At 43.8% G+C, this 23,043-nt stretch overlaps 2 protein-coding genes across 2 annotated transcripts in view; one reads left to right on the top strand and one right to left on the bottom strand.

Moving 5' to 3' along the window:
* Positions 1-23,043, bottom strand: part of LOC122924558 (BRCA1 associated protein) — a 57,617-nt gene that overhangs the window by 2,299 nt on the left and 32,275 nt on the right. The window contains exons 4-11 of the mRNA XM_044275782.1: positions 21,756-21,945; positions 18,211-18,324; positions 17,168-17,316; positions 16,144-16,219; positions 15,420-15,558; positions 15,014-15,123; positions 6,726-6,815; positions 4,741-4,844 (exon numbers count right to left, since the gene is read on the bottom strand). Of these exons, the coding sequence (XP_044131717.1) occupies positions 4,741-4,844; positions 6,726-6,815; positions 15,014-15,123; positions 15,420-15,558; positions 16,144-16,219; positions 17,168-17,316; positions 18,211-18,324; positions 21,756-21,945 (972 nt within the window). The remainder of the gene's footprint in view (positions 1-4,740; positions 4,845-6,725; positions 6,816-15,013; positions 15,124-15,419; positions 15,559-16,143; positions 16,220-17,167; positions 17,317-18,210; positions 18,325-21,755; positions 21,946-23,043) is intronic.
* The window catches only part of ACAD10 (acyl-CoA dehydrogenase family member 10), a 141,296-nt gene continuing 134,577 nt past the window's right edge, over positions 16,325-23,043 (top strand). The window contains exon 1 of the mRNA XM_044275779.1: positions 16,325-16,410. Coding sequence (XP_044131714.1) covers positions 16,366-16,410 — 45 coding nt within the window. The 5' untranslated portion in view covers positions 16,325-16,365. The remainder of the gene's footprint in view (positions 16,411-23,043) is intronic.

Genomic DNA, 23,043 nt, shown 5'->3' with positions numbered 1-23,043 from the left:
CCGTTCTGAACGGATCCGATCATATTAATGCAGACGGAGGCTCCGTTCAGTACGGATCCGTCTGCATTAATAACTTAGAAAAATTTCTAAGTCTGAAAGTAGCCTGAGTGGATCCGTTCAGACTTTCAATGTAAAGTCAATGGGGGACGGATCCGCTTGAAGATTGAGCCATATGGTGTCATCTTCAAGCCGATCCGTTCCCATTGACTTACATTGTAAGTCTGAACGGATCCGCTCGCCTCCGCACGGCCAGGCGGACAGCTGAACGCTGCAAGCAGCGTTCAGCTGCCCGCCTGGCCGTGCGGAGCGGAGGCTGAACGCCGCCAGACTGATGCAGTCTGAGCGGATCCGCTCCATTCAGACTGCATCAGGGCTGGACGGAGGCGTTCGGGTCCGCTCGTGAGCTCCTTCAAACGGAGCTCACGAGCGGACCGACGAACGCAAGTGTGAAAGTAGCCTTAGAAATAGTGTATTTTGGTGCGGATGCGTTACAGAAATCCACACTGAATTTTCTGTAGATCTTCTGCACGTTGACCTGCATCTATGTGCTGGTACCCTTGGGGTGCTGAGTATTACACAGCTAACCAACACAACCCCTTTAAACACTCTGTTTAAAGGGGTTGTGGTAACTTTTTGTTATCCACAGGATGGGGGTAACTAGCTGACAATCACGTACAGCTATCTCTGAGAATGAATGGGGAGGCAGTGTTTATGCACAACCTTCAGCTCCATGAGAAGGGGACCCCCGTTTTCGTCATTGGTGGGGGTTTCAGAGGTTGGACCCCCCAGTGATGAGCTAGTTATTCCTTATCCTGTGGATAGGAGAGGACAAAAACTTAGCACAACCACTTTAAAGGGGTTAAACAGTTTCCGGAGGAAACCGGACAACCCTTGGGATCCTCCTGCAATAAAGAACCAGACAGATGCCATGCTGCCACTCTGGTACACTTGGGCAGGCTCCATTTACCTGGCTGCAGCAGTGGGGTCATATTGACAAAACATGACTGCTGCAACCAATCACTGGCCTCAGAGGTCAAGTCACTGCTGCAGTCAGGTAAATAGAGCTTAGCCTGGGGAACTGAAGCGGTGGCATATGATCTGTCAGGTAAGTATTTACCAGTTCTTTATTGCAGGTGAATCCCAAGGGTCTGCCCAGTCTCCTCCTGAAACTGGACAACCCCTTTAGCCTCTTCCTGACCATACCACGTAAATTAACAAGCTGATGAACTGGTCCCTGTGCCTGCAGCTCATTAATTTCCATGGTCAGTTTGATGGAAATTAGCTTCTGCATACAGTGCTAGTGGGAGATTCGGCAGGATCTTAGGGTGACAGCCCCATACTATACAGTGACAGGGAACTGAAATAATCAGCACTCAATAACAAGGGCTGACATACATTGTGTTCCTGAATGTGGAAGTGCTGCTTCTGCATTTAGATGGCTGGTAGGTATTACCTATGCCTCATAGTAAAAAAAAATATAATTAATAAATACAGTAAAAAAATAAAGCACAAGAAAGAAAAGGAGGCAGGAAGAAAGGAAGGGAGGAAATTGCATGTCTCTCTGAACCCACACACATAACTTTTGACCTTCTGAGTGGCATGAACCTCAGGTGTCTAGGCAGTAATACGTTCCTGTCAGGCAGAATAGATGTTACGCCCAAAATTACACCCAACCAGCAATTTCTGGCTTAACATCTGTTTTGCTTCACAAGCTGACATTTGGAGTACACCCAACCACCAATTCTTGGGGTCTACTTTTTCACCTTAACAGAAAAAAATTGCTCTGGTCATGAAGGCCCAAAACACCCTGGGTCATGATAGGGTTAACAGTTACTCTGTAATACTTCTACCCAATTTTATTGGTATAGTGGTTTTCTATAAAGCCTTAAAGGAAATGGGTCACCAATTTTTCTTTTCTGCCAGTTAAAATCAGATAGTAACACATCTCCTTTTTTTTCGAATCTGGTTTTATTTTCTGATCACAGATTTATTTATTCTGTTTCCTGGACATGATTATGGGGGCGGCCATCTTGCCTGAGCTGGTCTTAAAAGCATTTAGAAAGCATTAAGAAAATTGCTTCATGGCAGCCACATGGGCCATATACACAATGTTCTGGAGCTGACCCGATTGACTTCTATGGCAGAGTTTTCTAGTCTTGCTCTGTGACCTGAGTAGATAAGCTTTGACAATAACCTAATGTAAATGGAGGATCCTGTGTTATCTACACACAGATGCCATTTGTAATTCTTAACCTGCCCATAATGATAAGCAGATAACTGCAATAAAGTGATCTGTACAGACCAAGAAGTAGCGCCTATTATGAGGCCTAGTGGCCAGTGTGAAAACTGCAGGATTTATGGTTTTCTTTCTGTTCTCACTAGATCCTACGCAGGAGCCAATCACATTCACTTCCAGCACATGCCCAATGAATAGTGCTGCACAGCCCCTGGCTTCAACACTTCACAGCACATGCGCAAAAGGGCTGTTATCTCTACAGCTGATGTACAGCACTATTTACTGGGTATGCGTCGGAAGTGAATGGAGCCTGTGCGGGATCTCGGGAGAACAGGGGATGATGTTGCATGGGGAGGGGTGCAGGTGGGGAAAGCTTGACTTCCAGAAGGTTTGTCCCGGCCTCCTTAACTTCAACAAGTTAATTTATATACAGCGAGAACAAGAATAAAAGTGCATTTTCTGCAGATTAACAAGTTACTCAAAGTAATCAAGGGTCACTTCTGAGTCACCATAACGAGATGAAATAGGTACTGTGGGCAGTTTCAAACACATAAAAGATGTCAGGTTCCCTTTAAGTGCAACAATTGCAACAGACATTTTGAGTGTTGTGGTGGCCACTCTGAATTCACATTGCAGGTAGCAAAATGGAAACACAGTTGTGCATTTGTGTAGTGTTTTTATTGATGTTTTTAGCATTCAATTGTTGCTGGTCTGTTTGTGTAGTTGAGGAGTTCATTGTGTATGTGCTATTAAAAGGAATCTCTCACTTCCAGCAAGCCCTATTAAAAGGGTAGCCTCACTTCAGTGTGTGGCATTTATCAAATAGAGAAAGTTAATACCAGGCACTTACTAATGTATTGTGTCCATGTTGCTTCCTTTGCTGGCTCGATTCATTTTTCCATCTCATTATACACTGCTTGTTTCCATGGTTACGACCACCCTGCAAATCCATCAGTGGTGGCCATGCTTGCACACTATAGGAAAAAGTGCTGGCCTCTGTGATGGCTAGGACCGTGGGAGCTGACATAGGCTGGTGCTTTTCCCTATAGTATGCAAGAACGGCCACCACTCATGGATTGCAGGGTGGTCGTAACCATGGAAACAAAGTATCATGAGATGGAAAAATGAATCCAGCCAGCAAAGGAAGCAATATGAACAATAACAATACATTATTAAGTGTCTTGTATTTACTTTATCTACATGATAAATGCAACTTACTGAAGTGAGACAACTCCTTAAAAAGGGTTTGTCTCCCTATAGCATTTATCATGTAAAGTTAATACAAGGCACTTACTAATGTATTGTTATTGCCCATATCGCCTCCTTTGCTGGCTGGATTAATTTTTCCATCACATTATACACTGCTCGTTTCTATGGTTATGACCACTGCTGCAGCGCAGATATGAGGTAGCTGGGATGGGAGCTGCTGCGCATGCATGCTTATGCGTCCCAGCCACCAGAGAGGCCGGTGCTTATTCCTACAGTGTGGAAGCATGACCACCATTGATGGATTGCAGGGTGGTCATAACCATGGAAATGAGCAGTGTTTGATATTATGGAAAAATGAATCCAGCCAGTAAAGGAGGCAATATGGACAATCACAATACATTAGTAAGTGCCTTGTGTTAACTATATCTACATGATAAATGCCATTTGCTGAATTGACACAACCCCTGTAAGTAAAATAATACAGGTATAGAACACCTGCTGCTGACTCCAGATCAGTAATTTGTCTGCCGCTACTCATCCCCATTCCCCGCTATGTGCCTACAAACTGGCCGTGGGATGCATAGACTTCTTCAGAAGTCCTCTCCATTATGCCTGCGAGTCTTCTCAATAAATTCCATGGCCAGTTTGCGACACACCAGAAGAATGGAGGTGCATATCAACAGGTGTTGTGTACTTATTATCGCTTCCCTTTAAATGTGTGCAGTATGAATAAAGGGGGTCATTTATCAAACTGGTGTAAAGTAGAACTGGCTTAGTTGCCCATAGCAACCAATCAGATTTCACCTTTCATTTTCCAAAGGCGCTGTCCAAAATGAAAGGTGGAATCTGATTGGTTGCTATGGGCAACTAAGCCAGTTCTACTTTACACCAGTTTGATAAATGACTCCCAGTTTTTACATATAAACTGGACACTAACACTTTCTATGTAATAAACCCCTTTCTTGTGCTACTCCTGAGTTACAGCCTGTATTATAGCCAGAGGTTCATTCTCATTTCTGCTGTTAGTAGAAACAGTCAACAAGCTTGTCGACAGACACCTCCGAAGCTGCCATTATGCAGTTGGATAGTTAATGTTCTTCATCAGATAACTGTACAGCAAGCTTCACCCAGCTGGAATGATGGGAGAATTCAGCTCTGAAGCCAGCAGAGTTGCATGCAAATGTGACTCAGGATTAGTACAAGACTGCTAATGCAATGTACTACTTCTACTTGTAAAGTGTAAAACAGTATGCCAACCCTGCATACAAAAGGCACATATGTTTGAAGTCACAAACCTCCTTTCCACAGCTTGCTTCTCCTTAAGAAGGTCATTCAGCCTATGTTCCAGGCTGTCACACTTATCTATCGTCTCCTTAAACTTGGCTTTCATGTTGTTAATCTAAGCAAACAAAACATTCTGTGCACGTTATAGAATAATCATCGTATGCCCTAATAACACTACCAGCAGGTGAATTAAAGGGGTTGTCTGGTCCCCTAATTTATATTTTTATCTGCCCCAGATTACCCTATGTTTGTGCCCCATACACCTGTTCTTAAATGTTAGAGCTTTACTGACATGGTACAAGATAGATTAAATTAGTAAAATTGCTGCTAGACTTATAAACCCTCTAACATCCCCCCAAAAAATAAAAGTACTTTACAAAAATTATGAAAACATAAAAGACACGTGGAAAATGTTAAAAACAAAAACAACCCTTTTTTGGGTGGTATGACTGTCTTAAAAGCATACATTTTTAAATCTTGAAAACTGATAATTTTTACAATATGTCACAAAAAACAATATGTCACAAAAAAACATTCAGTATATCTAGGAAATGTAGGAGCGTTCCAAAGTTATTACCACTTACAGTGACATGTCAGATTTGAAAAATGGGGCTGTGTCTTTAAAGAGGTTTTCCGGGATTAAACTTTTATTTTCCATTAAACATGCCCTAGCCATACGAAGGGTCCATTCACACGTCCCTAACTGTTTTGCGGATCCGCAAAACACTGACACCGGACATTTGCACATGGCTGGCACTAAATAGAAAATGCCTAGTCTTGTCCACTATTGCGGACAAGAACAGGACAGTGCACACTGTGTGCTGTCCGCATCTTTTCCAGCTCGAATAATGGGTCCGCACCCATTCTGCATAATTGCGGAACGGATCCGGACCATTTATACGGAAGTCTGAATGGAGCCTAACATATCTCTAATATTGTTGTATTACCTATTCTGCTCTGCTTGCTCACTTTACAAACCAGTCATGTGACCTGGTTTGTTGCCTTGCTGACATCACGTCGATGGCTCACATGCTCCCTTCCTCCCTCGAGCTGCACCTTCTACACCTCTATTAATGTCCCTTCACTGCCTCCTCGACTTGTCCTCACTGTGTATTAACGCTCTGTCGGATGCCGCTCGACTGAGATATGCATCTCCCTCAGCTGTCTCTGTGTCCATAGGACGCAGAGACAGCTGAGTGTAATAGTGAAGCAGAGAGAGAGCCGTCTGCTCCCCACTTGACCATTCACCTAAGCAGCCGACGCTCCCAAGCAGCACGATGTACTGTCACTAGAGATGAGCGAATTTCCTCTTATGAAATTTGTTCGCACTTCGTTTGGTGGTATAAGGTGAATTGCGTTATGGATTCCATTACCATGGACCAGAACGCAATTCTATGATGGAATGCATAATGGAATGGCTTTAGAGGCATTCAGTTATTCATTCCGTCATAATAGAAGTTTATGGGCTGCAAAACGGATCAGTCTCGTTTCTGTTATGCAGGGGAGGACTCCCCTGCATAACTGAAATGGGACGGATCCAATTTGCAGCACATAGACTTCTATTATGACATAGAATTACGTTATGGTCCGTGGTAACTGAATCCATAACGCAATTCACTTTATACCACCAAACGAATTTCAAAATATAAAATTCGCTCATCTCTAACTGTCACACATCATGCTGCTGGGCTGTGTAGAAGGAGTATGCCGGCTGGGGATCAGCTGTGCGCTGAGCAGGCCTCTTCTGACATTTCTGGTGTATCAAGCTGGGACAGAAGGTGGAGAGCAGTGGGGACTAAAGCAACAAGGAATCAGTAGAGGTGAGTAATGCTTTTTTTTTTTTTTTTAAACATTTTTCTGGCCTGTTTTCTATTCTAACCAAATGACTAACGTCAGAGAGGAAAGGATGAATGTACGTAAAAATGAATTAACTGGACACTGGTTTGACCGAGAGCAAAATTGATAATCCATGTAGTTCTCTATGTATGCTACTTACCTCATCTGCAGTATCTTTCTCCAAACGTACAATCTTGTTTTCCCAGTAGATGCGCTGAGACTCCAGCTGGCTGGTTAGAAGGTAGGAGTACTGTAAGCAGATAACATACAAATTCAAATGGATTTCCACAAGCCTCTTGAATCGGTTCAATTTTTCTCGCTGGTGGCTCCTTCTAGCTGTCAAGATAACGACTACCATCACATACAAACAGGGATAGTGCAGCAGTAAACTGCCGGACCCACTATCCCTACCTACTTGCATGGTCACTCTAGGCGATGACCCACCAACTGGACAAAAATACGTGAAGGAGCGACACACAAACAAGGTCAAACAGACAAACACTAAAAGAAACGTCATACAGAAAAAGGGTCACATGCCAGTCGGACAATGCAGTACAAGATACCCCAGAGGCAAACGAGAAAACCAAACATGCCAAAAAGTCACAACTAGGAGATCAGTACAATACCAAAACGGCAAAAGCCAAAAACTTAAGTGATCGTACCAAATCCAGAAATCCAAGCTAAAAGAGTCTTGAATAAAGAGACCAGTAGAGGGAGCTAGAGGACAAGATATTCACCAGCGGTGCACATGCAGGTATCAGTCTTTTATACTGAAGGAAGGTAGATCATGCGAGCATACATTTTGAGCCGTTTCATTATGACCAGGTGCTCATCTGACCACTAGCCCAGAGCTTGCTCTCCTGTGTATAAAGGAGGAGAGTCTCCCCCTGCATAGCCAACTTCCTGTGATTACATCAGCATCTATCAAATTCCTCCTGGCAGCTCTCAAACACCTCCCCATCCCCACCAAGCAGTTATACACCACCTCTGACTCATACTGCCTTTCTCTGCTATCTGTGAATGCTGTTCGCAGAATCTCCAGTGTATCCTATGAGATGTAGCTTCACACTACAGATAGCAACTCCTCCATACAGACTCTAGTGTACGTTATGGGACAGAAGTTCAATGTCACTAAACTATCACTTGCAACCCTTAGAAAGCACACAAATGCAGTGTGATGAGACTCTAGTCCCTCTGCACATTTTCTATGTCACTGAAAAAATAAAATTCTATGATTAATGAAGATGAATTACTGGTGTAGTGTCGCTATTCAAGCCAGAGGTGTAATGGAAAATGCAGGCTGCTTTAAGGGAATCATATCGGAGGAAAAGAAGGAATGAAGATGGTGGATAACCCACAAATAGCACATAAACTAAAACATGATCCTCTTCATTATTCTTTAGGCTCTACTGCATTGTACAGGCAAGGATAAATCACTGAAGTGCGTTTTCAAATACAACAGTATTGCTTACTGCATTTTGCTTTCCTTTAAGATCTGATTAAGCTTCCACAGATCTGCTTACAACTAAAAAAAAATTCTAGGTTATTGTGTAAAGGGTTAAATTAGGAACAATTCCAGCAATGTCAAGGCCAGGGGACCGTACCAAGTCTAAAGTTATAAAAAATACTATGTTACCTCCCATAGCACTCCCATATTTAAATATTGACATAAAACAAATCTCAAAGTGCAGAATGATACAGAATATGGAGTGTGAAAGGTCACTCAACTAATTGCTCTATATTAGGAAAATACAACTAAAAAAATACCATACATTTTAATATCAAGTCAGGAGAAAAGGCCTGGCTTTTCTACTCCTCCACTACTCACACATAATAAGCCTACAGAGATACATCTACTTTAGAACATGCAGATTTGACTACAGTATGCAGATGGTAGCATTGGTGGTTTACCACAACAGCCAGATGTTACCTTGGATTAAATTATGCATGCCAAGCCCTAGAATACTGAATCACTTAGTAATGTAGTTTTGTGTATTCAATTTTAGGATTTTTAGATTAACTTCAGTCGGATAAAACCGAAGGCAGATTTAAAAAAGATCTTTTATTAAAAACTTGAGAACATTACATATTAATAAAATACAAATTAGGCTACTTTCACATTGGCGTTTTTTATGGATCCGTCATGGATCTGCAAAAACGCTTCCGTTACAATAATACATCAGCAGGCATCCGTCATGAACGGATCCGGTTGCATTATGTCTTCTATAGCCATGAAGGATCAGTCTTGAACACCACTGAAAGTCAATGGGGGACGGATGCGTTTTCTATTGCGTAAGAGACCTGATAGGAGTGGTTTCAGCATCTTCAACTGAGTTCATAGGTATATTTGAAAACTTTAATGTAATCCCCTCTTCCCCCTCCCTTATTGACCTTCTCATACATATGGTTTGCGGCCATCTAGTGGACAAAAATGTGTACTACAGAATGTTCGCATTACTGTATATAGGTCAGGGGCGTAGCTATAGGGGGTGCAGAGGTAGCAGTCGCTACCGGGCCCAGGAGCCTGAGGGGGCCCAAAGACCCTTGTGCCACATAAGACACTGGCATTACAGAAAGTGCATACTGGTCAATTTACACCTCTGGCTGGAGGGAAGGGGCTAGGTAAAGAATTTGGCATGAGGGGGTGCCCTTTCCATGTTTGCCTCAGGCAGCAGGAAGGATATGTGCTCCCCTGCCCCTTGCCAACAAGCACTGAGGGATGGGGGCCCAAGCTGAACTCTTGCACCAGGGCCCATGAGCTTTTAGCTACACCCCTGATATAGGTATAGATATAAATCCATCTCTCACACTAAACTATCATTGATTTCTCTTCATCTATTAATGGATAATTTCACCAGAATAAAAAAAAAAACAATGCTGCCATTTATTTAGTCCATGAGATCTGTTACCAAGTCCAACATAAAAGTATAGTCAATTCAAGTGATAGCTTATAATCAATGACCGTGAAATTCCCCTTTAATAAATGTGCCGCTTCCATGTCTGCTATGCTCACAGACAGGGGTGTGGATTATTTATATCATTACCATATAATGTCTTTAAGAGGAGAGGTTTTAGGTTAACATTTACCTGCAAGGTAATAGATAACAGTTTCCAGGCTCTGATGTCTGTATTTATTGAAATATTAACATATCATCTCTAGATTTCTTTGATAAAGGGCAACAAACAACATGTATTCTCCTGAAGCCTAGTCCTGATTTGAAGGAGGGAGCGTGACTCAAGGGTTGCTTTTTCCTGATGCAACAGCCAGGTGTATGCAGAATAACACAGCTCGAATAACTAGATTTTTGTACTTACCGTAAAATCTGTTTCTCTTCCGTTCATTGGGGGACACAGGCATTGACCATGCGTAAAGCTGTTGCCGCAAGGAGGCGGACACTAAGCACACAAAGTGTAAGCTCCTCCCTCTTTAGCTATATCCCTTCCTGCAGGGACCAAGCTAATCAGTTTAGTGCAAAAGCCATAGGAGAAGCCAGACAAAAAAAAAAAAAAATCACATTATGTGCAAACCCAGAACCACACAGGCCCGAAAAGGCCCATAAACAAAAAACTGGGTGGGAGCTGTGTCCCCCAATGAATGGAAGAGAAGCAGATTTTACGGTAAGTACAAAAATCTAGTTTTCTCATCCGTCTTATTGGGGGACACAGGCATTGACCATGGGACATTCCAGAGCATTCCCTGGGGGTGGGCTTAACTACAACTCCCCTGCCAATCAGAGAACTGCTGTTTGCAAAACTCTACGCCCCAAAGAAGTGTCAGAAGATGAAAAGATTTGCACCCTGTAAAACTTAGAAAAAGTATGCAAAAACTACCAGGTTGCCGCCTTGCACACCTGAAGGGCCGAAGCCCTGTGATGCATCGCCCAAGAGGCTCCCACTGTCTGAGCAAAATGAGCAGTCACCCGGAAGGGCGGGGCCAGTCCTTAACACGGTACGCTTCCACAATAGCCAAACAAATCCATCTGGAAATGGAAGTCTTTGACGCTGCCAGCCCTCATCTCGGCCACTCTGGAATCACGAAGAGGGAATCCATCTGCCTGAAAGATGCCGTCTGGGACAGATAGATACGCACTGCATGCACCAGATCCAAAGTATGGAGCGACTGTTCGAGGATGAGATGGGTCCGGACAAAACTAAAGAAGGATAATCTCCTCATTTAGATGGAATGTCGACACCACCTTTGGCAAGATAGACTGCACAAGGCGAAGGACCACCTTATCCTGATAAAGGACCAGGAAAGGCGACCGACATGACAGAGCAGCGAGTTCCAACACTCTACGGATAGAAGTAATTGCAACAAAAAAAGCCACCTTATAAGACAGGAAGCGCAGTGACACCTGCTGCAAAGGCTCAAACTGAGAAGATTGGAGAGCGTTGAGCACTAGATTAAGATCCCAAGGATTCAATGGAGGACGGAAGGGGGGTGCAGCATGCGCAAACCCCTGCAGAAAAGTCCAAACCTCCGAAAGCAAAGCTAAATTTCGCTGAAAAAGAATGGAGAAAGCAGAGACTTGCCCTTTGAGAGAGCAGAGAGCCAGCCCAAAGTCCATGCTCGACTGCAGGAAAGCCAAAAGTCGGGGCAAAGAAAAACTAACGGGAGACAGCTGTCTCCGCTCGCACCTGTGGTAGAATCATAGTCTGGTTCACTGCATCCGAAAAACCCAGAGCCTTCAGTATGATGGCTTCAACAGCCATGCCGTTAAATGTAGCGACCCTAAATTTGGGTGGAAGATCAGCCCCTGCGACAGCCAGTCCTCCCGAAGAGATAGACGCCAAAGTTAGTTGGCGAGAAGTGTGACTAGGGACGCGTGCCACACCCTGCGCGGCCAATCTGGGGCCACGAGAATGACGGGCAGTCCCTCAGACCTGATCTTCATGAGAAGCCGCAGAATGAGCGGAAGAGGCGTAAAAATGCAAGGAAACGTGAACCGACTCCACGGGATCACCAGTGCATTGCATGCCAGGGCCCTGGGGTTCCTGGACCGTGCGACGAAGTCCTCGACCTTGTTGTTGAAGCGTGAGGCCATGAGAGCCACAGCCAGCTGACCTCACCTCTCACAGAAGTCCCAAAAGACCTGCGGGTGAAGAGCCCACTCGATCGAGGCGCTTCCGGCTGAGAAAGTCCACGATCCAGTTGCCTTCGCCTGGAATGTGAACTGCAGATAGTGCCAGAACCTGTTTCTCCGCCCAGCTGAAAATCAGCACCGTCTCCTCCATGACTGCCGAGCTCCGGGTGCCGCCCTGATGATTGATGTACGCTACCGCAGTGGAGTTGTCAGACTGCACCCGCACTGGACAACCCCTGAGATAGTCGGCCCAATGTTGCAGAAAGAGCCGAATCGCCCTCAACTCCAGAACATTGATTGGAAGAAAGCGCTCCTCACGTGACCATACCCCCTAGACCGAGAGATTTTCCAACACTCCCCCCCAACCCCTGAGACTTGCATCTGTTGTTAACACCCTCCAACAGAGAGGGAGAAACGAACGCCCCGATGTCACCATCGGAGAGGCCATCCACCATCGGAGAGGGGCAAGGAGACGCATCGGCCGATCCAAGGAGTCTGGGGAGTGATCCCAGCTGGACAGAATGGCTCGCTGAAGTGCTCTGGTATGGAACTGAGCAAAGGGAACTTCTTTGAAGGCAGAAACCATGAGCCCTAGAGCCCGCATGCAGCGACAAATGGGAACCAGAGCTGGCCGCAAGAATAAGTGAATCTGAAGATGAAGAGCGGATAGTTTTTCCGGAGGCAAGAACACCTTGGCATGACAAGTCTCCAGTACCATGCCCAGATAAGTCAATCGCTGTGATAGATAAAGACAAGACTTCTGTCTGTTTACGATCCATCCAAAGTGCTCCAGGGTGCCCAGAACTATGCTCAGGCTGTCTGCCATCCCTTGGAACGATGGACCCTTCACCAGTATGTCGACTAAGTAAGGGATCCCAGAACCTTCGTAAAGACCATGGGAGCCGTGGCCAGGCCGAACAGGAGGGCTACAAATTGGTAGTGAAAAGGATCCATTGTGAGCCGGAGAAACCTCTTATGATTGACGCATATGGGACTTATTGGACCGGAAAAACCTCTGAAAGGGACAAAAAAAAAGGCTTCCGCTTTTTTGCCTTATTAGACCACCTGTAGTGTCCGAAATTATCTCATCCAGGCGCTTAACGAAAAGTCTGCTGCTGGTAAATGGGAGGGCTGTCAGGGTCCGCTTTGAAGCATTATCTGCCGCCCAGCATGCGAGCCATAGAGTACGGCAAACAGCCACCAACAGGGCTGACGAGCAAGTCCTAAACCTGGCCGCGTCCAAAGATGCTTCACAAATATATGCACTGGCATGCGAGAGCTGCAGGGCCACATCTGCAAGTTCCTTCGAGGGGACTCCCGACCCTGACGTAAGTTATTTGCCCAACTCACCCATAGCCTTGCTCACCCATGAAAAGGCAAACACCGGCTGCAGCGCTGTGCCCACTTCTTCAAAGGCAGATTTTGCAAACGCTTCCAGCTTTGATATCAGAAAAAGAAGCACCATCCACCATTGGCAAGGTAGTATGTTTAGCCAAGCGGGAAAGTGGCGGGTCCACCATTTCTTAATCAAATCCTCCGGAAAAGGATAAAGGATGTAAAAGCGTTTTGGCAACATAAAACGTATATCTGGAGAGAGAGGAATCAAACTCCTGATGGTTGGGGAAACACTTCTGCGAGTGACGGGACCTTCTAAAAGGAAAAACCCGAGCTGGCAGATGACGGAACGGGATCTTCAACCTGCAACGTCTCAATATCTGCTGTAATTAAATTGTCCACCATGGAGGACAGTTTGTGCGACTGACCCTCGGAGTGACATGTCGGAGTGAGACTCTCTAGCTGGAGGAGGAGAGGCCGAGGACATGGGAGACACAGAACCCCTTTTGGGTGAGGAATTCTGTCCGGTTTTGTGGGGCAGCCGCGATGGGCACGAGCCCCATGATCCCCAGAGTCGGACCGGTCAGACATATACTGTATATTCGTATACTGCTGCCCAGTCTACCCTGACACTTATTCTGCCGCATAGAGCATACATGCATGTGGAGTACTAAGACTGTCCTGAGCATCTGTTGGAAGGGAGAGACAGCTCCCAGTCTTCCGAGCAGCAGTAGACATTGATGTCAGTGATGAAGTTCCTTCGGCCCAGAAGAGAGAAGACCAGACTTTGGGAAATTGCAGAGGAGGACATCACGTGATCGGACTACAGAGAGCAGAATTTTCAGCACGATGGGAGGTAAGTATAGCAAAAACAGTAGGAGTAATAACAAAGATAGACTAAGATCAGTACCAGGGGTTCCAGATGCTAAAGAGTGTTTCTAACCTTATTCCATCTTTGGCATCCGGGACCCCTCTATAAATGTAAGTATTAGTTACTGATCTTAGTCTTTGTTATTAATCCTGAAGAAGGGGAGTCCTGTTATAAACCCGAAACACGTTGAGTCAATAAAATACCCATAGTCTGCAGCGTTAATCCATCAGACAGCCGAGGTTATCTCCACCAGACAGGTTTGCCTAGCCGAGACCTGTGGAGGGCACGTGTCTTGAGCTTATCCTGTATCTCCCCACCTCTTGAGTACTGTGAGTAATAATTTCATTGTCGCCCACTGACAACCCATTTACAAACTGAGCTCCTGTGCTTACACATTATCTTGTACTGTAGTCTTAAGTCCCAGCACCAGTATTGTTTTCAGAGTGCAGCTAGCTTGTTAGTGGGGTTGGTTTGGTTGTTTCTAGCCTGGATTTGTCCATGTACCATGATTCAGAACTGAAGGTACAAAAGGGCCTGCCTGTTTCCTACTAGTGGGTTCTTTTACAATATTGTTTGCTGTTATTTTCGATTGTTGCCCATTTGTTCCACTTTTTTTTTAATATACTTTACGTTTATAAATTTAGTAACTTATGACTCTTTCACATCCTATATTATTCCATTGTGTTTTTCACTTGTTTATGCATTTATTTTTAAAATTATAATTTTTTCAGTTTGTATGTGTGTAGTCTATTAAAGGGGTTTTCTGGGACTCCTATATTGATGACCTAACTTCAGGATGGATCATCAATATCTGATCTGTGGGTTTCCAATCCCAATCATCCGCTTGAAGAGGGTGCACCACTCTGATGAGTGCAGCAGGCTCTTCCTCGCCCAATGAGGTCACGTTCATTGATCACAGGGCCTAGGCGCAGCTCAGTTCTATTCAAATGAATGGGCCTAGGCTGCAATATCAAGCACAGCCATTATACAATGTAAGGCGCTGTGCTTAGTAAGCTGTGAGGATGCCTCTGCTAACAACTGATTGCCAGGAGTGGCTAGGTGTCGGACCCTACCTGAGGATAGCTCATCAATATCGAACTCCCACAAAACTCCATTAATAGTATTGCCCACATTTGTGGGCAACATTACGTTACCCACCTCTAACTGTAGAGAATCTATCTTTTCTTCCTGGCATGTGTCTCCTTCACATTCATATTGAACTATTTTCCCATCTGTTTTGCTTGCAACCAATCGATGGACGTAATTATCTGAAATTTTGTACATAAAAAAATTAAATGACCAAATAAGAAATACAAAATATAACTAGAGGTTACATCAACTGAAAGAAAACTTGCTTTACAAACAACGTTAGGGTGACCGACTTATTTCAGGGGTAAGATCTACACACAACATTGATATTGTTAACAACATTAGGTCCAGATGGCCATTTCAAATCTAGTTTCTGCTAGATGTATTGTTTTTTCACTCCACCCAAAACCACAAGGCCAAGTCCACCCTTCCTACTCGGAAATCACTCTAAATGAAGACACATTAGCGCTCTTACCTCCAGCATAATCCCAGACTCTATGGTTGGTCAGCTGCATTGCATAAGTATGTTGTGTCTCCTCAAAATGTTTATATGCGTGTCTGCTAACATATCTACCACAGCCAATGTGGCCACAAATTAAACAGATCCAAAGGTTCTGCAAGAATGAAAGGATTTCAATAAGTTATTACACAATTATCCTATGTGCAACAGTGAAGTAAAGGTTTTAGAACGAAAACTAAAACTGTTAGATATATACTACTAAAGGGGCTGTCCAGGATCAGAATATTGATGGCCATTCCCCTGCACTCCCGCTAATAAGTAGATAAACAGCCAAAGGACCCTTTAAACAAACGATCGTTGGAGGTGCAAAGAGTTGGACCGCCACTGATCTAATATTGATCGCCTATTCAGACGATGGGCCATCAGTATTCTGATCCTGGACAACTGCTTTAACCTGAACGAAGAAGAGCGATATAATAAGGTATTGGGAAAATGTTAAGAAACCTATTGGAAAATAAAGTACTGGCAGGAAAGTGGTTAACTGTAGTCCTGCAGGATAAGCAGATACTTACACAAGGAGAAAAACACAAGGGATTATGGATTGAGTTAGCACTTCTGCTCCATTATGCAAACAATACTTCTGGCAGAGGAACAACTTGTTCAGTTTGTTCCATACAAGACAAGCAGAAGAAAAGGAGTCCATATGTTTCCAGCACTGAGACTCACAACACAGACTTACTTCCTGGACGCCACACTCAAAGCATTTGTTTTCTTCCACCGGTTCTGGAGTTTGGCAGTATCTACACACTGGACATCTGTAACATAGAGGACCCATAGGTTTACACACACCAGTCCAAAACACTGTTTATGCGAAGGAGGACGATGAAGCCAACTAGCATCAAGTTAGGTCCTCTACAGAAATGTAAAAAGGAAACTGACATCAAGTTGTATTAACCCCTTAATGACTGGTTGCTATATTTTGGACGGCAGGAGCTTCGGGTCCTCGGTAGGGAGCGACATTTATTGGCAGTAGAGGGCGTTAACCGCAACCTAAGCAGGTCTGCTCTAAGAATGAGTGGTTTGGCATAGCTCCAGGTCTTAGAGCAGGCATCCTCAAACTGCGGCCCTCCAGCTGTTGTAAAACTACAACTCCCACAATGCTCAGCTGTAAGCTGATACCTGTAGGCTGTTCGGGCATGCTGGAAGTTGTAGTTTTGCAACAGCTGGAGGGCCGCAGTTTGAGGATGCCTGTCTTTGAGCAACCTCCTGCTCTACAGGTCAATGACTGCCACATGATTAAAGAAGACTATTCCCTTTTGTTTAAATCACTCGGAGCCTGGGCGACCCTTTGCTAGTCCTACAATGGACTCAGGACTGTCTCTTTAGTAAGCATGCAGCCTATGCTATGTCATCGGACATAGTATAATGTATTAGCATATAGGAGTATACTAACACATTATGAGAATTAAATGTAGAATAATTATTAATTGAATTAAAATAAAAAGTAAATTTTTGTTTTTTTTACTGTGCATACATTATAAAAACAAAAACCCTATTACACAAATGTAATAACCTTAATTTAGGTTATTCGTTGTGAAACGTGAATGTTAGAATTTTTTTCTCCAGGCATAAAATAAGGTTTTATCAACCACATCAACGGGAAAAAAATTACAATTATTAATTGTATATATATTTGGAGAGAGATGAATAGTTAGAATAGTTTTTAAAGTATATCAACCAAGAAAAATTACAAAACCACCTACGTGGTGTCCTCCCAGCGTTGTAGGCACTGGCTGTGGAAGCTGTGATTACAGAGAGTAGTTAGAATCCCATTTACCGATTCATCCATCCTCTCCAGGCACACGGTGCATTTGGGGAGCTCTGTGAGATCCATCACTGGCAAACTGGCCCCCTGGAAAGGATATTGCAAAAAATGATATAACACACTATAATCCTCCTATCATTACACACAGACACTTTCCAGAATTCAGAATTTACAGAGCTTCTGTAAATTACCTTGCATTTTTAAACTTTCAGAGGCTTCTCTCACTAAGGCTATAGGATACAATTCCCTTACCTACGGTCTATTAATTTACATAAGAAGGGGTACAAAGTTATAATTTCATATGTTCCATAAATTCTATATTTAAAGGGGTAGTCCAGCCTTATCTAAATGATCACATATCCTCTGGATAGGTCATAACTAACTGATCAGCAGGGGTCTGACACCCTGTACCCCCGCTGACGGAAGTCACTGGTCACTGCAGCAATGCCACCAGTAAAGTCAACCCTGGTCACTGCAGCAATGCCACCAGTAAAGTCAACCCTGGTCACTGCAACAATGCCACCAGTGAATTCAACCCTGATCACTGCAGCAATGCCACCAGTGAATTCAACACTGGTCACTGCAGCAATGCCACCACTGAAATCAACCTTGGTCACTGCAGCAATGCAACCAGTGAATTCAACCCTGGTCACTGCAGCAATGCCACCAGTGAATTCAACCCTGGTCACTGCAGCAATGCCACCAGTGAATTCAACCCTGGTCACTGAAGCAATGCCACCAGTGAAGTGAATGGAAGCAGCACTACATAGATGAGCTCTATCCAGTACACAGTTGACGATGCTGAGTAATTGGAGTGTAGACTTCCAGAGAAGGAGCTACACTCGAACAGCTGATCGGTGAGGGTGTTGATCAGCTAGTGATGGCCTATTCTGAGGACAGGCCATCACTTAGAAAAGGCTGGACAACCCAAGCCAAGAAAATCTCTCCAACGCATAGACACTATGAATGTAATATACTCACATCATCTGATTTAAACACCTCTGCTCTTTCCACATAGACCAGCTGACATACATCATCTTCAATAGAGTTGAACTGACGTCCGTTGTTCAACATGTAAAAGCTGTCTGCGTCTGCCTGAATAGAAATAAGAAATGTAGAAAAACTCATCTATGTACTGCACTGATGTGAACAGCCAGCATCCACGGCCTACTAATGGTGGCGATGTATGTGTGACAAGTGACTCTTCTCATGCTGTCACCGGACAGTGCCGCTCATTCACAATGCTACACTAGATCAGTCAGTTTTGTCCCGGGTTCTGTCACATGGAACGTGTTCATGACGTATGCAGATTCTGTGTAAATGCCAGTACAAACTGATGTAGATGTAAAATGTGTCACAATAGTTTAAAGAACATGTGGTAAGAGACCTGTGCACAAAGAGAAACGTATATTAAATGGGCATTCACACCCATTGTCAACAGGATTTGCCTTAGAGGGGGTATCCTATGAAAAATATTACTATGCATTGAATACATGCAATACAAATATTGTCAGATTTTTTTTTTTTATGTATATTACATTTTCCTCTCTGGTAGCGCCCCCTGCTGTATATGCGTCTGTATACGCTCGTGCATCCAGAGGTGGACAAACATACTCATTAGCTTCCCTGCTACCCTCAGTGCTGGCATAGTGATCTAACAGAGAAGCAAATGAAGCGGTCCTACCCTCTCTCCTTCTATAACTCTCATTCATTCATACTTCTGAATGCATAGAAATATATAGCTATATTTCTTTGTAGACAGCGGAGAAGGAAATTGTGGGGGCATTACATCCCATATGTATCTCTGGGGCTATATGTGAGGGAATATTTTGTATCTAGGAGAGGAAGGGGTAACAAGGGCTAACTGCAATGCATCCCGAGGGATAGAGGAGTTAAATTTGTGGAATAACCACTTTAAATGTTTGATAAATGCAGATGCCACTGGGGCCCCCCAGGCAAAGAGTGAACGATTTCTATAGGAGTCAATGTAACATGTCCAATAAATTCAACTTTTAATTCAGAAACATCTTTAACATGCTGTTAAAGGTGACCTGTCACCACAAAATGCAATGCTATCTGCAGGTGGCCTGTTATAGAGCTGAGTGAATTGATCTATAGTCTTGTAGGAAAAGATTCATTAAAATGTGTAATTTATACCTCTGCCATGTCTGATTTTATCGTTAATGGGTAGGTTTTATCAATATATCTCTGTATACACAGTAAGGGTCCATCCACACGTCCGTAAGTGTTCTGTGGATCCACAAATTGAGGATCTGCAAGACACAGACACCGGCAATGTGCACTCTGCAATTTGCGGACCGCACATCGCGGGCACTATAATAGAAAATGCCTAATCTTGTCCGCAAGAATAGGACATGTTCCATTTTTTTTTGCGGAAATGGAAGCACGGATGTGAAAGTGCGGATCCGCAAATGCGGAAAGCACATTCCGGCCCCATTGAAAATGAATGGGTCTGCACCCGTTCCGCAAAATTGCGGAACGTATGCGGACCCATTTTGCAGACCCTTACACAGAGAATGCTAGCAATCACTGATAACACATTCCTGTGTACAACCATCAGTGACTGACAGCTATGTATGTATACACACTTACACAGAGAATGCTATAAATCACTGATAACACCTCATTTTTTACAGGTATCAGTGACTGACAGCTATCTATACATACACAATTACAAGGAGAATGCCATCAATAACTGATAACACCTCCCCCGTGTACAGCCATCAGTGACTGACAGCTATTTCTGTATACACACTTACACAGAGAATGATATCAATCACTGATAACATCTTCCCTATGAACAACTGCAGTCAGTAAGAGCAGAGATATAAATGTATACATTACAAGTTTTACTGAATCCTTTCCCACAAATCGACATATCAATCTGCTCAGCTTCTCCTGTTCTATACCATGCTGCCTGCAGATTACACTGCATTTTGTGGTGACAGGTCCTCTTTAAGTTAACACATACACACTATAAATATACTCACATCTTCACATTTAAAAGCTAGCTTGGTTGTTTCTGTAATAGAAGTGAATGGAGACAGCCATATGTGCTGCTACTACTTCATTCATTCTCTACCTGTATGTGTTGGCCGGCGGCTGCCTCAGCAAGCATCTAGCAGGCATTTAGGACTCGCATTGATCAGACATTTATGGCATACTCTGTGGACATGCCGTAAACGCCAATGGCTAGTTTCGCACCTCCAGCAGGCTGTTCTGGCATAGAATGTTGAGAATCGCCCAGACAAAAACCATTGCGTGCAATCAATCGGGTCTGGGGGGCAATCGGCAGTATCCGTTAATGCCAGATCCGAAGAACTCCAGCAGGTTGTGCTATGCTGGAACAGCCTGCTGGAGAAGACAGCCGCAGATGTGAAACTAGCCTAAGATGTAAATACCCCTTTAAAATTAGACATGCACAATCTGCCTGTGAGGGTAGAAAACCGTTGGAGGGAGGGGATAGAAGTGCAATATACAGCAACAGTAGAGAGAGTTACATTTACACTTGGAATATTAAGTGGGTTTTAGGAGAGGCAAATATAGACTTCTAGGGAAGTCAGGATTTCCAAAGGAATGTTACTTTTGGACAAGATAACAATAGGTTATATAAGGTTATAGGGTAAAAGGAACCAAAAAGCCCCCCCGGTGATAGACATAAGTATGGCATTCTCAAGACCGTTCTGTACAGTGGCAACCTACCTGCTTGCTTAAGTCAAAGAACAAAGCCTACCACACAAAGTGCTTGCATTTAGCCAATGGCACCTGCAGGGATGCCATAAGGATTTTAATCTGAATCAAAGCGTTTTCACTTAAAACATGCAGAGCAAGTAAGGATTCAGTCACACATTCTGGTTTATGCCCATATGAATGGGATTATAAAACCATTATCTACTCAATGTGAATGAAAACTGCATGGTTTTGCATCTACTGTCATCAGTGCATAACAAATTAAAGGGCATCTGTCAGCAGATCTGTACCTATGAAATTGGCTGACCCGTTACACGTGCGCCTGGCAGCTGAAGGCATCTGTGTTGGTCCCATGGTCATATGTGTCCGCATTGCTGAGAAAAGTGAAGTTTCAATATATGCAAATGAGCCTCTAGGCGCAACAGGGGCGTTGCTGTTACACGTATAGGCTCTGCTCTCTCTGCAACTGCACCGCCCTCTGTACTTTTATTGACAGGGCCAGGCAGGCAACGGTAGTTGCAGGGAGCGCGGAGTCTCTGGGTGTAACAGCAACGCCTCAGTTGTACCTAGAGGCTCATTTGCATAAATTATAGCTTCATTTTTCTCACAACGCGGACACATATGAACATGGCAACAACACAGATGCCTTCAGCTGCCAAGCCCACATGTAACAGGTCAGACAGTTTCATAGGTACCAATCTGATGAAAGATGCCCTTTAATGTTAGGAATATTTTCCTAGAACCGTCTCTTAAAATAAAAAGTGCATGTGATATGTACAAATAGAACAACTTTGAGTTCATAAACCAATAAGTACCTGGGAGCTGAACTTTATGAGAACCATGTACTGATTCGGTGTAGAGTCCCGGATTATTTTCATATGCTCAATGACTTCATTAAAGTGGGCCACAAACTTCATCAGATCATGGCTGGTCATTGTAGCAGGGACTGTAAGAATGCAGATCATTGCGCTACGTCTGACGTCTTCTTTTAATGAAGTCATCTTGCTAAAAAGAGACAGCACGTAGTTACAACTGGGAAACATGCAGTTCATAAGGGGCAGCGCATAATACAAGGGCACTGGCTGCTTAGTAGAGGTGTACCAGTAGAGTCTAAGAAATTTGATTCTCCATCCTGCAAGCTGGTCAAACCCTCCCTGTTCTTATTCTCAGATATGAAGGGCGTGAAGTACATGGGACTTCAGGGCATGTTGCCAAATTGTATGCTGCAAACAATTTCTAGATGAGGATTGAACAGCATATATAGCAATGACTGAAAAATAAAAGTCAGTCACAAAGCAGTATGGTGTCCTATACTTAGGCTACTTTCACACTAGAGTTTTTACTGGATCTGGCGGGGTTCAGCAAAAACGCTTCAGTTACTGATAATACAACTATCTGCATCTGTTAGGAACGGATCCGGTTGTATTATCTTTAACATTGCCAAGACAGATCCGTCATGAACTCCATTGATAGTCAACAGAGAACGGATTTGTTTTCTATTGTGGCAGAGAAAACGGATCCATCCTCATTGACTTGCATTGGGGGTCATGCCGGATCAGTCTGGCTCCGCATCCCAGGACGGAAAGCAAAATACAACATGTTGGGGTTTGCGCTCCGGTATGAGAACGGAACGGAATGCATTTTAGAGCATTCTGTTCAGTTCAGTTTTGTCCCCATTGACAATGAATGGGGACAAAACTGAAGAGTTTTTATTATGGTTTTGAGCCCCTATGATGGATCTCAATACCAGAAAACTAAAACGCTAGTGTGAAAGTAGCCTTACACTGATAAATGTAAGCTTATGCACATGGGAAGGAATAATGCAAGTCATCAGTACATACTAGATGGTAAAACATGGGAAAGTATTTGACAGTAACTGGTAGAAACCAGTGTCAGGCAGCTGCAGCCAAGGCCAATAAGATTATGGGTTGCATCAAAAGGGGCATATATGCCTGTGATGAGAACATAGATGCAACTTTACAAATCACCAGTCAGACCACTGTGTACAGTTCTGGGCTCCTGTGAACAAGGCAGACATAGCAGAGCTGGAGAGGGTCCAGAGGAGAGCAACTAAAGTAATAACTGGAATGGGCCAACTACAGT

The sequence above is a fragment of the Bufo gargarizans genome, chromosome 1 (assembly GCF_014858855.1).
Source record: "Bufo gargarizans isolate SCDJY-AF-19 chromosome 1, ASM1485885v1, whole genome shotgun sequence".
Taxonomy (NCBI): Eukaryota; Metazoa; Chordata; class Amphibia; order Anura; family Bufonidae; genus Bufo; species Bufo gargarizans.
The sequence above is the reverse complement of the archived record's forward strand: the minus strand, read 5'-3'. Positions and strand labels throughout refer to the sequence as shown.